This window comes from Astatotilapia calliptera, chromosome 1 (genome assembly GCF_900246225.1).
Source record: "Astatotilapia calliptera chromosome 1, fAstCal1.2, whole genome shotgun sequence".
NCBI lineage: Eukaryota > Metazoa > Chordata > Actinopteri > Cichliformes > Cichlidae > Astatotilapia > Astatotilapia calliptera.
In genome coordinates, this window is record NC_039302.1 from 15,135,486 (window position 1) to 15,150,446 (window position 14,961).

At 41.6% G+C, this 14,961-nt stretch overlaps 1 protein-coding gene across 2 annotated transcripts in view; it reads right to left on the minus strand.

Moving 5' to 3' along the window:
- The window catches only part of gpc6a (glypican 6a), a 146,860-nt gene that overhangs the window by 29,520 nt on the left and 102,379 nt on the right, over positions 1-14,961 (minus strand). The window contains exons 5-7 of one of the 2 annotated variants that reach the window (XM_026165750.1): positions 9,793-9,923; positions 7,777-7,920; positions 1,542-1,571 (exon numbers count right to left, since the gene is read on the minus strand). In XM_026165750.1, coding sequence (XP_026021535.1) covers positions 1,542-1,571; positions 7,777-7,920; positions 9,793-9,923 — 305 coding nt within the window. The remainder of the gene's footprint in view (positions 1-1,541; positions 1,572-7,776; positions 7,921-9,792; positions 9,924-14,961) is intronic. The other variant, XM_026165760.1, reaches the window with a different exon arrangement.

A 14,961-nucleotide genomic window follows, 5' to 3' on the forward strand; every position in this document is an offset into this window, starting at 1 on the left:
GCACACTAGGGTTGTCATGATACTAGAATTTCAAACTCAGTACCGATCCCCAGAAAAATACTTGCTACGCCAAACCATTTTTCACAATGGAGGAAAAAAAATGATAAAATTGACAGACATATTTTAAAGAATGCATATTTCCTGTGGTTCTTGGCACTATATTTCATTGCTAATTAAATGAGGTTATCAAGGAACTTTACACTGTTTCTGTGTAGATGCTGGTAGACTGCTCTCACCTTCAATCTGCATTATTAGTAAATCAGGACTTTAAGGGAAATATATCACTTTCTATAGACAAATAACTACATTATCCCGTTATGTGAATATTAATATTACAGACCAGTAGAACTGATAACATTTACTGCCGAGCTCCAAGATTAATGTTGTTATGTTATTATTAGCCATTGCCGCTAGCTGCCACCTCAACAATAACAGGAGGGGAAGGATAATGTGGGTGATATTTCCATCGGCTAACTGCAATGTGTGTGTGAGACAGGTAAGCATTCAAAATAACTCAAATACTTCAACATTGTCTCAAAATTCTTGATAAAGACTGAAATGTCAGCCTTTAAGCTTCGCCAAGCTTGTTCTATTCAGGTGTTTAGCTGCTAGCGTTATGAGGGGCTCTGTGAAGATGGCACTGTTAATATTGCAAATGAGTATCTGATCCAATAGTAATATTTAGCATCAATTAGTATCCAAGGATCAGTTTTTTGACAACTCTACGCGGCACTAATGCTGCCTTCTGTACTGAAAAAAAAAAAAATCAAGTATTGTTACCTTTCCAGAATTTTGTTACCAAAAGGTGCTATAAGACATACCTAATACATGCATTTTTAACTTCTATATGTAAGTGCTAAAAAAACACAAAGAATATTAAACTTGAACTTATGTAACAGACTGAGTCACTGTTTGCTACAGCAGCTAGACTAAGTACTATACAGTAGCTGTAGCGGTAGCTGCGTATATCAACAATTTTGCAGTTCTTTAAGTCTTTCAGATTTTCCTGGATGATATATGATAGACTCAATTAATTTGCTCAGCTTGTCTACACCTATACAAGGAATACAAAAAGTCATGCACAACACAAGCAAAAACAATGGGGAATACTCATGCATAAAAGGGTCGCAACAGGGTTAATGTGAATAAAACCTACAATACAAACAAATAATTTAAAGCCTCAGATCAAGCAGAGCAGCAGTAGAAACACAATATAGGAAACCCAAAGAGAAAGCCATCCCACGCTGTAGGGCAAGTTCTGACAGCTGAACCATCTTTCTGCCAATGTAACCCATGTTAGACCAAATGTGAGGCAGAAAAACACAGTTGTAAATATTGGTTTCAGCTGTTCATAGTTTCAGTGTAGTTACCAAGTTACCAAGAAACAAAAATACTAAGTAAAAATAAAGCAGACATGCCACAAACAAGCAATCAATATCAGTTCTAAATAATGTGGCAAAGTGAAGCACTATTGGCAGGTTGATTAAAACACCACGAGACACATGACATTGTGAATGTAAGAGGAGGAATGGAAAGCTTACACTGTGTTGCATTGTCCTCCAGACAGCCCTCTGAGAGCAGCAGAGAAATGAAGAAGAAAGAGATTTAATTGGACATCAGAGAAATAGAGAGACTGAGAGAGAGAATAGGGCCAAAATAATGACTAGTTAGTGAAGCAAAAAGTTAAATGATAAATGGTGCTGCTAAAATATTCTATTCACCAGCCTATGAGATTGAGTACCTCAAACCATTTTATTCACAATACATTTTCCAGTGTGAAATCAGCTGCTATCAAGTCTGATCAATGCACAGATCACCACCTGCATACAAACAGCAGCCTAATGTGGGAAAGCAGGCTGAAGTGGTCTAATGACAGTGGTTGTTTCAAGCAATGCAATGCAATCAGTTTAGCAAAGTACGCCAACTTTTTAATACTTCAGTGTTTCACATGTATTTGTACTGTAAGTATTACACATAACACACCTAATAAATTTACACAGTGAGATGCAAGTACATTGAAGAACGGGTTAGATATGTTTTCCTGAGCTACCCAGTTCCCACTTCTTGGAACAACTTTTCAAATCTTTTGCAAGCAGCAGGCTGGAGTGCATGTAAGCATACATTATTAAAGATAGTGAAACCAGTGGGTTTTCTCTAAATGCACTTTTGCCTTTTAGATTTTTCCCACACATTTTAATGTGCATGTTATGAATCAGAAAAAAGTGGATTTGGTTCTAATTTTCAAATGAGGCCTGAGTGTAAAGATACGGAGTGTTCAAGAATAACACTTTAAAGGTTCTGGACATCTTTTATACAGTCACTGTGGTATTCCTAACAATTACAGCTATTTTTGGAGTAAAGACTACTTATGGAGACTCTCTGCTGCCTGTAATCACGTCTCTGCTCCTTCCTTTTTTCCATTTTAATCCCATGGAACAACTTGCACAGTTGAAGATTATAAAATGTACCTTTTATTTTAAAAGACAATACTGTGTTTAATAAACGGATTTACTTGTTGGAGTGAGGATTACATAAAAAAAACATCGTCTAAATGGATTGGCGAGAGGAAAAATTCACAGCATAAGGAGCTATTTTCTAGCCTGTGTGAGTGCACACTTCAGCTGATATTCTGTTAGTATTACTTCACAATTGTCTTTTAACTGAATTTACTTAAAGCAGTAACTGTCGAGAAACATAACATATTCATTAAAGATTTGGTAGAAGGCCATTTCGTGTTAAACAGCAGGAATAGTAACAATTTCAGACTTTTATGAGTAAAAAACAATAAAATATATCCACTCATTAGGTACACCTTTTCAACTTGTGTTAAAGAATAACACAACTATCTAATCAGAAGGTCACAAAGCAACAATGCAATGCATTTAGGGATATACAGATGAGTCCAACTGAGCATCAGAATTGGGAAGAAATGTGTTTTGAACGTGGCATGGTTGCTGGTGCCAGACAGGCTAGTCTGAGTATTTCAGAAACTGCTCATCTCCTGGGATCCCCCCCTCCCCAGAACTATCTCTATAGTTTACAGACAACAGTCAAAAACGAGAAAATATCCAGTAAGATGCAGTTCTATGCCTTGTTGATGCCAGAGGTCAGAGTAGAGTGGCTAGACTGCTTCAAGTTGATAGGAAGGCAACAGCAACTCGAATAAATACTCGTTACAGCCAACGTATGGAGAAAGGTGTCTCTGAATGCACAACACATCAAACCTACAGCAGCAGAAAACCACACCTGGTGCCACAGAAGACTGGAAAAATGCCACCTGGTCTGATGAGTCTCCATTTCTGCTGAGACGTTCAGACGGCAGGGCCAGAATTTGGTGTAAACAACATGAAGGAGGATTGTTCCTTAGCATGTCTATCTCTTTATGGCCACAGTGCTTTATGTTAGGCATGCCTACTCATGCAAGTGTGTCATATCCATAAGAATAAGTCAGCTTGACATGAAACACACACAGCTTAGTTAATATCAGGTGCATCGCTTTTGCTGCTACATGACAGCAGCACATATTTTGTAGCAACAGGGGAAAAGATGAGGAGTCGTGGGCTGTGAGGCCCGGTTTAACATCGTATCAACTTATGGGCTTCTGCGCAGCTCTATAGCGAAGCTTGACGTTGACAGCCTCCTACACAATGTGCCTCAGTAGCATCAGGGGGCTCCGCAGACCTTTTTTGTAGCCTCAATTAATGTCTTAGCATTTTTTCATCATTCTGATGTTTGGTGGGTGGATGTTGAATCTTTTGTACGCTGTTGTTCAAGATGGCGCCGAGTATGGCAGCCTCGTCGCGAGCTCCCCCAAGCAACGGCTTTCTTCTGTGTTTAATTTTACTTTTCCTTTATTTTTTCACGAGCAGCACTTGTCTCCTTGTGTACGACCGACAAACCTTACTGGACATAAAAGACGGTCTTTCTTATAACTTTCCGGAGTTCAAGTTTTGCAACACGGACGCTCCGTTTGCAGACCCCCCATTCATCTCACCTGAGACGCCTTTGTTCTCTGGCCCTGGAGGCCGCAAACGCCGACGCAGAGGGAGAAGATCTGGCGTTCTGGTTCGACTGAGACGGCGCACTTACAGACCACCGTTACCCAGTTTATTACTGGCTAATATGCAGTCTCTGGAGAACAAGCTGTGCGAGCTTCGGGCACGGATCTCATTCCAGCGAGAGATGCGGGACTGCTGCGTGATCTGCCTCACAGAAACCTGGCTATCGGACAAAGTACCGGACTCCGCAACACAACTGCCGGGGTTCTCTGTGCACCGCGCGGACAGGTCACAGGATCTTACTGGGAAAAGCAGAGGCGGTGGTGTGTGTTTCATGATCAACAACAGCTGGTGTGATTATGCGAACGTGCACCCTGTCAAATCCTTCTGCTCACCGGACCTGGAGTACCTGATGATTAAGTGCCGGCCATTCTGGCTACCGAGGGAATTTACAGCAGTGATTATTACGGCTGTTTACATTCCCCCACAAGCCGACACTGACCGTGCACTCAGGGAACTGTACAGCGCGATCAGCAGCGAGGAAACCGCACACCCAGAGGCAGCGTTTATCACAGCCGGAGACTTTAATAAGGGAAACCTGAAGAAAGTCTCACCAAAACTCCATCAACACATCTTTTTCAACACACGTGGAAACCGGCTACTCGACCACTGCTACACCTCTTTCCGGGATGCGTACAAAGCCCTCCCCCGCGCCCCATTCGGCCAATCAGATCACTGCTCCATCCTGCTCCTGCCCGCCTACAGGCAGAAGCTGAAACAGGAAGCTCCAACCCGGAGGGCGGTGCACTGTTGGACGGACCAATCGGAGTCTGCGCTGCGGGACTGTTTTGATCACGCGGACTGGGAAATGTTTCACGTGGCCGCCAGAGACATTGATGAATACACAGACTCAGTCTGTGGATTTATCAGGAAATGCGTGGAAGATGTCGTCCCATCCAGAACAGTTAAATCCTTCCCAAATCAAAAACCCTGGATTAACGGAGATGTTCGCGCGGCACTGGCGGCACGGAACACCGCCTTTGCCTCCGCAAACACATCGGACTACAAACACGCACATTACCAACTCCGGAAGACGATCAAAGCAGCCAAACGTGAGTACAGGGACAGGGTGGAGCAACAGTTTGACAACCCTCGGAGTATGTGGCAGGGACTAAACACGATCACAGACTTTAGAGGGAAAACCAGCACACCGCAGACCACGGCCTCTCTGTGTGAGGATCTAAACGTATTCTACGCTAGATTCGACACAGCGAACACCATGAGACCGGACAGTGTGCGCACCGCGGATGACGTCAGTGCGCACACTGTGTCTGAGGAGGATGTGCGGAAGTGCTTCAGGAAGGTGAACGCACGCAAAGCTACTGGTCCGGACGGGATTCCCGGCCGCGTCCTCAGGTCATGCGCGGCTCAGCTGGCTGGAGTGTTCACGCACATCTTCAACCTTTCCCTCTCTCTGTCTGTAGTCCCAGCCTGCTTCAAAATGGCCACCATCGTCCCTGTACCCAAATCCTCCACCATCTCCTCATTGAACGACTGGCGACCTGTAGCCCTGACCCCCATCGTAAGCAAATGCTTCGAGAAGCTGGTCAGGGACTTCATCTGCTCTGCACTACCCGACTCACTGGACCCTCTACAGTTTGCATACCGCCACAACAGGTCCACTGATGATGCCATAGCCCTGACACTACACACTGCCCTGTCACACCTGGAGAAGAGAGACACGTATGTGAGAATGCTGTTTGTAGATTACAGCTCAGCATTCAATACCATCGTTCCCTCGAAGCTGGACAGGAAACTGCAGGATCTAGGACTGAGCAGCTCCCTCTGCAGCTGGATCCTTAGCTTCCTGTCTGACAGACGCCAAGTGGTCAGACTGGGCAGCATCACCTCATCCCCCATCACACTGAACACTGGTGCTCCACAGGGGTGTGTACTGAGCCCTCTCCTGTACTCACTCTACACCTACGACTGCACAGCCACTAACAGCTCCAACATCATTGTGAAGTTTGCGGACGACACTACAGTGGTGGGTCTTATCACCAACGGTGATGAGACGGCTTACAGGGAGGAGGTCAGCGCCCTGACCCACTGGTGTCAAGACAACCATCTCACCCTCAACGTCGCAAAGACAAAGGAGTTGATAGTGGACTTCCGGAGGTGCAGAGAAGTACACACCCCCATCACCATCAACGGCGCTGCTGTGGAGAGAGTGAGCAGCTTCCGGTTCCTTGGAGTACATCTGGCTGAGGATCTTACGTGGTCAGTACACACAAACAAAACAGTGAAGAAGGCGCAGCAGCGCCTCTTCTTTCTCAGGAGACTGAAAAGATTCGGCATGAGCCCCCGCATCCTCAGGACCTTCTATCACTGTGCCATTGAGAGCATCCTCACTGGATGCATCACCACCTGGTATGGCAACAGCACCGCCTACAACTGCAAAGCTCTCCAGCGAGTAGTGCGGTGCTCTGAACGGATAATTGGAGGTGAGCTTCCCTCCCTCCAAGACATCTACAGGAAGCGCTGCCTGAGGAAAGCGGGGAGGATCATCAAGGACTCCAGTCACCCCAGCCATAAACTGTTCAGACTGCTTCCATCAGGAAGGAGGTTCTGCAGCATCCGGTCCCGTACCAGCAGACTGAGAGACAGCTTTTTCCATCAGGCCATCAGACTGCTGAACACGTCATAGACACCTCAGCTTCACTACTGGAACTTCAACATTATGCACTCCACACTGTATATAAATGCCACTTGTTTTGCACATATTCAACTCTGTATATTTTATATATTTTATTATTATTATTATTATTATTATTTTTTTTTTTTTACTATTTAATTTGTAAAAATGTGTATACACACACACACACACACGTAGGAAAATATTTAGTATACACATCCAGAAATGCATACACTATTATATATTGTACATATATTTATTAGTTTCAGGTTGGCCATTCTTGTATTTTGCTCGTTTGTGTTGTTGTGTTTGCACATCTCTGTTGCTTGTGGGGCTCGCACACAAGAATTTCACTTGCATGTGCTGTGCCAGTGTGCCTGCACATGTGATGTGACAATAAAAGTGATTTGATTTGATTTGATTTTGAACATTTTGCACATTTTGGGATAAGGCTTGGGCTTTACCCTTCTCTCATGCTCACGAGGAATATGTATTAAACAACATGTCCAGCTTGTGTTGAAAAAGCGTGTGCTGTTGTGATTTTTCTCTGTAACCATCAGCAGTGAGTGGAAGAACAGAAATATTTTAAGTCCGAGTACAGCAGCAGTGGAAGTCACACAGCACCTGGGGGCTATATGGACTATATGAACAAGCCTCTATTTTTTCTGGCCTTTTGACATGAGCCCCAGTAAGTCGACCTTAAACTCAGCATGCCACCACCGAGTCTGCCTCTGCCAATAAAATTTCAAAAACACTCCACTTCTGTACAGTGGAAATCAGTTGAGCTTTTGAAAAATGTGAGAAAGGAAGCGTGTTCTGCATCCTTTGTTGGCAGAATCCTGACTTCTTTACTGGAAATCATCATGCATTAGCACCGCATGAGTTAGGCTTTAAAGTCAAGGCTTTGTATTCGAGGTTTGCTTTAGGAATGGATCAGTTCTTCCACATAAATTATTTCATCTTTCAGTCATCTCTGGAGCTGTTTATATCACAAAGGTAATTATTATTTCATTTAATTTTTATAACTGCATTTTTCAATCCAGGTTTACAGTACTGGCGAAATTATCTAGTCTCGGTGCATACCAGTCTATCCAGGCTTGTTCCAGCTGCAGTGGTTGGCCTCTCCTCAGGGGTGTAGGGCCTGAAACGCCCACTGAACACATCTGAGATGCCCCGCACAGACCTGCCTATTCCTGATGGCTTTGGTTGGCCACACCCTTGAAAGACCTAAAAACAGAAGAGAGGTACACAAAGTTACCGCAGAGAAAAGGCAGACGCCAGGGAAAAGAGGATAAACTGCCCAGTTTTGTAATAATAATGCAATATTTCCCCATAATAATGACAGCGAACTTTGCAGTGATAAATAATTTAGTTGTCAGCATTCAGAGGATGCACAAAACTGCACTGAGCCAGGGCTGAGTCTGTTACTTTGTAGATTACACATCCATTTTGATCCCACAAAACTTGTACTTTGCTCTACCACTGATATTTCTCCCTCTGTCAATTTGCTCTCAGCACCATTTCTGCTCTGTGATTTGAGACAGCCAAACTGTAGAGAGCCGTCCTGGAACCAATACTGTCTATCAGTGATGAGTCTCTTTTTAAATGAAGTGTGATATTGTTGGGAGAAAAGGAATTAACCCTTGATATGTTGTTACTCAGTCGTCCTAGCGAGATATAAAATTAAGAAAATCTGACATCTGACCAGGATTCTGTGTCGCATCCTTGTTTTGCATCCACGTTATCACAAACTACAACTGAAATGAAGCTGTCAGCGTACAGAAGAGATAAAAGTAATAGGCTAATTTTATTCTAAACTGCAAATAGGAAAACTTTTGGGAGAGGAAAATGCAGAATTGTAGCATTTTGTAATATTTAGTGTTACATGGCTGAGCGATACAGAGAAAGTAACTACCCGGGAACAATGTAAACCCGCACACACATTGGCTTTTTTAAAAGGAAAGTTCTTAAATTTAACAAACAAAAGTTCAGTTGTTTATGCTTTGAGAAGTGCAGATTCACCACTGGAATCTCGCATTAATCAGTGTGTGGCTCATAGAGGTTCATATGAACAGCAGATTGCTTTAAAGGCCCAAACAAGACACCTCCAAACAGCACAGCTCATTAGCATTCATCCCTGGCACGTTTACTGGCCCCTGGCTCAGTAGTGATGGAGCACCCTAATGTATTAGATGGCTGTCATGACAAGAGACTGCTTTTTTCTAATATTTAGCAATTCTTCACCATGATTACGCTTCCAATATCTTGTACATCGCACAAGCAAAATGTTTTTCAACAGGTTTGAGGAGCAGTAAACGAAGAACAAGACAACTCAGGGAAATGGTCAAAATGTGAAAGATTATAATCTGACACCAATCTGTCAGCCAAGCACAGCCTCAGAGAAGTGAGACGTCAAGCGCATTGACAAGGGGTTAAGTTGGACATTGACAGCTGTTTGATATGGGAGACAATGTGACGGCTAATTCACAGTGACTTTTGTAACTCTGGCATGGAGATGGGCCACACGTAACCATCAGAATAACAATGATGAAGTGAAAAAGCTGCCTTTTGACAAGAAAGGCAGTGAAAAACCATCCACTGTGTGATAATATCCTAATTGTGCCACTTCATATTTAAAATGTGCCAAAGACCAATTTACAATATGAAGTCTAAAGAGGACAAAGACAGAATTAGCAGCGAAAACGTTAATATGTCCTGTCCCAAATTTTAGATATGCGAATACAATTGTGATGTTTAGGAGACTGTGTTATGTGTAAAAGCTTGTCACAGGGTTCCAAATATATGTTGCATTTACATTGCACAGATTGACATATTTCTGCTGAATCATGCAGATTCATATGAATAACAAAATAAAAAGGGACAATGAGATGAGAAGTTGAGGACTGCTAATATAGTCCAGTTATTATGCTCATTATTTCCTGGATGAGATATTAGACAAGGCAATTTTTTATGTTGCTTGTGGTTTTACACTACTTAAAAATGTACACACTGTTTATCAGGTCAGATATTGTGTGTGTGTGAACACTGTTTTCAGCACAAATTCAACAAAGTCAGCACAGCTTCTTCAGGATACAGTACCTTGGCTGACACTTGCATGCTGTTGTCCTGCATAGTCATGATAGCGTCAGAGATCTTGATGTCAATTGGTTGTATAACTGCTTCAATATTGGAGGGGCCTTCCAGCCTGTCTGCCACCAGCAGCATGGCATCTGTCAAAACACAGAGGACACATGTCAGTTTAGAAATATTTAACACAAATGGATTGGTTCTCCATTATGAGTGAGTATCAGTATGTTAACATTGCATTTGAGTATTATCAGCTTTCAGCACAAAACCCTCAAAGTATTAAGCTCTGCGACTGCAACACTGATTTAAACAACAGGGCAAACAACTGTCTCGAGATTGTCTTGACAACCAAAAATTACAAATCCGAAAAGGAACCTGCAATTTCCATTGTTTTTGTAGGTTGAAATAGTACATCAGGTAGAAAATAAGTAAAACTACTTGCAAATGAATCAGCCTTTTCATGTTCAGCGACATGCGATACAGTTCAGTAGGAAATATTAAAGTCAGAAGTTTTTTTTGTAGAGGAAAGAGGGAAGCATCATCATGGCAACTATGACAACAACGTTTAAAAAGACTGGCAAAGATTTTTACCCAAACAATGATGTTTTTTGATGCCTGATCTTAACCAACTAGCTTTACTTCTCACATATGAATCAAACTTGGTGTAAAAGTCAAAAGAGTTTAATCCAGCACTGCCAAACCAACATCTAAATGTTGACTTTTAATTATAGATTTTTTTTTCCACTTTTTAATTCAATTCATTCAATTTTATTTATATAGCGCCAAATCACAACAACAGTCAGTTCAAGGTGGTTTATATTGTAAGGTTTAGACCTATGAGACCCTACGAGCAAGCGCTGGGCGACAGTGGAAAGGAAAAACTCCCTTTTAACAGGAAGAAGCCTCCAGCAGAACCAGGGAGGAGCAACCATCTGCCACGACTTTAATCTAGTTTTATGACTAAAAAAGGATGAAAATATAGTAATGACATATACAGCAAAGTAAATAACATATAATTTAAAAAAACAAAACCAAACCCACACATATTCACAAACACTGGCAGGCTCTGTGCCTGTTTTTTCCCCCAGAAAAACATCATACGACATAGGGTATGATCATGAATTTTAAGCAAAAACAAAATACTCAGCTGCCAAAACATGCCGCTTGTCTTAATTTAATTGCTGCATCTTCTTTTCTTTAAATGTGTCAGAATATTTTCAGTGAATAACATCTCTTGAGACTCCGGTGGCTACTGAATGATGCACCAGGAATGATTAATGAACTGATTACCAATCATCTCGGGACCTAAGCCAACACATTCTTCTTCAGTGGATTGTCTCTTTTTAAACAACATGACATCTTGATTCATGGATCCAAACAGTTCCACTTTAGTCTCGTCACTCTGTTAACAGAATCCTTCAATCTACAGGCTGATCTGTTACTTTCGTCCACATTTAAGTCAGCTTGTGTTTTGTTTTACTCGGTAAAATTGTGCAGCAAAAGTGCCGTCATGAAGTCCCTGCTTGCAAACAAAACAAAGAGTCTTAAGGCACTTTAGCAGTGTTTTGATTCTCGCGTGTTTCGCTGTGAAGACAGATACTCTGCTACATCTGGTAGATGTTCACAGTTTTGATTTCCCATGTGAATTTTGTAGCCTGCTCTCTTTTCCAGCAACACACCTATAAATCATCGGTGTCATGGCTTGTGTTACTTAAGTGTCTGTGTTTGTATTTTATTTCAAAACCCCGATGAAACCTTCCAGCTGAAAAATATAGCTATGTAATATTTCCTTGACAAAGTCCTTGCTTGTTTAGTGTTCTTCTTATACTCTGCAGATTCTTTGTTCTTGCTTTCATTAAGTCTTTGGCAGTCGTGTTTATCCAGGGAGGTTTCCTGCTGTACAGTGACTTTAGTATCATGCTGCCAAAACTGTATCTTGGAATTTGAAGTCTTTGAGCAATCTTTAAAAAAAAAATGGTTTAGTTAAATAATTTCTTATCTTAGCTTTTGAGACAGCACCTTTATCTTATCCAGGTTTGCTGCAGAGCTTGGACACCTGCATAGGTGAGAATAATGCCTGTACCACAGGTCGGTCTAGAGTTCCCAGAAGCTTAATTATCTTTTGACAGCCCTATATTACAATTTTTCCTTTTTAAAAGAAGGTGGTGACGCTCTGGAAATATAAATAACAGGGTCAAAACCATAGATCCTTCTCACAACACACCAAAAACACCCAATTTCCCATTTCAGTGTTTTACAAAGGCATAAAAATGTCGCCATCTCTCTTTCTGACATGTCATTGGTTCTTGTACCGTGCATCTGCGCGCTGTTGTTTTGGACCCTCTACCACCTGTAGGCTCTGGGCAATATTTGCTCATCACTTCCCAATTTTATACATAGACTATTTGTGCAGAGTGATGAGCCTAGATGCCAAGCTCTAACAATATTCTGCTGCTGTAAGAAATGAATCATTAGGTTAATTTGCAAATGTTCAGTGACATAACTGAATATAGGAAGAGCACACCAGAGAGGCTGAGTCATGAAGAAGAAAAGGTAAGGGGAGAGGAGTTAACTGCGAGAAAAGGCAAGGGCAAATAGATCAACAATTTAAGAAGCTGGAGAGCGTTGCTTAAAGAGCTAAATATACCCACTGGTAGGCATGTGCAAGTGTGTGTGTGTGTTTTTATGTGCACACACACCTATATACACATACATACATACATACATAAAGCAGGGGCCGTGACCTTGGACGACTCTCGGCACAAATCGATACCTAAAACAGATTACCCACCGAACCTGACACTTTTCATTTTCATTATAAGACTGTGATATTAATATGTTCATACAGAAGAATGGTACTATTGATTGAGTCGGGCTGGGAGATGTCTGAGGTGAAAATAATGTGTTTGATAATACACTGTCCTGTCTCTCAAAAAGTAATTAAAAGTCTCGTCTGTGGGTATAGCACTGGTTAAATGGAAGGGTAGAGATATCAAGGAGACGTCTATCTCTGTGCAGTGACATTTGCAGGGATGTGAACAAATCAGGAAAAGCCTATTTAGCCCAAAGGGCAGAAGAAACACTGTTCTGGCTCCACTGAGTCTTCAGTAATGTTTGAATCAAATGTGTAAGTCATTAAATAGATGTGATTATAACCAGAGTTCTGGCACGGAGTGATAAGTAGCCTCTAGGTCTGAAGCCTGAGGGGGCGAAGCCTGCAACGACGCTGCCAAAAAGCAGAACTTCATCCTCTTGCATGGCCACTTAAATCAGGTCTAAATGACTGTATGCAATATAAAATGCTTAAACAACATCGAAAACTGCTTCTGCTGACAACAAATTATTTAGTGAATATGGCTCCACAGCTTTAGGTTAAAAAAACTGTGCTTTTTGAAAAAGCCGTGTTATCGTTTAACATCAACTAACAGATATGATGCAAACATGTTTACAGTAGCCAGCTGCAGTGTGTGGGCTCCTCTCAGAATTACACACAATGCCCAAGTTTATCATAACTGAGCAACGTATCAGTTGGTGACACAACGACAATGGAAGTCTGCAGAGACAATACTTGTCATTTGAGTATGATGTTGTTTTTTTGGGGTTTTGTGTGGAATTTGTTAACAGTAAGGAAACTGTAATAAAGCATCACTGCATCGGTACATTGTCTGCCACTCTCTCATCACTGCTGATGTTTTGTTGTTGCAGTGCAAGTTTGCAAATGCAGTTTCAAAACAGCTCAGTAGTTTCAAACTACTGAGCACTCCAAAAAAATCAGGGCAAGAGGCTCTTATGTCTAAATGGCAAAGCAGGTCATTTGTCAGCATGATTTTTGAGTGCGTGCTAATCGGACACCCCTGTGGTTCAGGCATGATTATGTTTAGGCAACTGAAATTACTTTCTAATGGTCAGAAAGTTGTTATTGTTGTTAAACCAAATCAATAGTCACTGATTGTTGGTAAAAGAAAGAATATAAAACCATTACCCAAGAGTCAAAACTGAGCTCTTTATCCCCCAGTGACTGCTCTAAGGAACTTTTCCTGAGATTGAACTGCATAATCTCGGTTTTAATATTATGCATTTTAGCCTTGTGTGGAAACTTCACCTTGTTCACTAAAGAAAAGCTTAGGGGTCTTGTAAAATTGACAAATAAGATCGTTGGGGTAAGTCAGCTACAGCTCTTGCAATTACAGTGCAGCACAGAGGCACTGAGGAAAGCCAATACCATTCAAGACTGTCCTGACCAGCCATTGTGGAATGTGTTTAGCTCCTGCCTTCAGGCCAGCATTTCCGAGTGGCTATCATGAGATTTAAAAAATATAAAATCCCCCTTCTCTCAGTGGCAATTGACAGGGCAGGATATTAAGCTCACCCGCTTGACTAAGAGGAGTGATTTCGGAGACAGATGAGTACAGATGAGGGAGTACTAACCTTTTTCGAGAGGGGTCTATTAAAAACAAAGATTAAATCACTAACCTGGTATTAACAATTAACAAATTAAGCTGTAACAGCTCTCAGGTCTAGTAGGGCTGTGCAGCTGCCATGCTGCAACACAGCCTATTCAAAAGAAAAAAGTGTAACATTAATATGTAACATCACTGTTATTATTACATCCTTCATTTAAACTTTTTCTCTGTTTGAGATCGAGAGCTCTTTTTCAGGGGAGACCTGTGTACAAAGACATACAACCACATAATGAAATGACCTTATATGTGATCACAAATTAAGAAACATATATTCAAGAGTAGCTGCAGATAAATATATATGACCTTTTAAAATGCTCCAGTGAAATAGGAGAATGTAGCTTTGTAGTTCTTTTGTAGTCTCCATTTGTAGGCAGGAAAATATAAAGTAGTATAAAGTAATTCATTTTCATTTCAAGTACAGCTAATGCTAAAACCTCATGCAAGGTTGCCTGCTTTTATTCATTAGGGAGGACCATTCCACTTTTTCATGTAAGATACAATGGTGAGTAAGAAATTAATCACCTGTGCTAAATTGCAACGCCCGGTGATACACAGAGTCAAGCGGCTTCAAGGTGGTCGAAGCGTGCATATAAACAATATCCCTGCAATCAAGCACAGACAAAACTGTGGACTACACAGTGATCTGACTATCTGCGAAGGACAAAGACCTGAAGAAACAAGATCCCAATCTCTGTCTTTAACTTTGACAGGTTTTCCA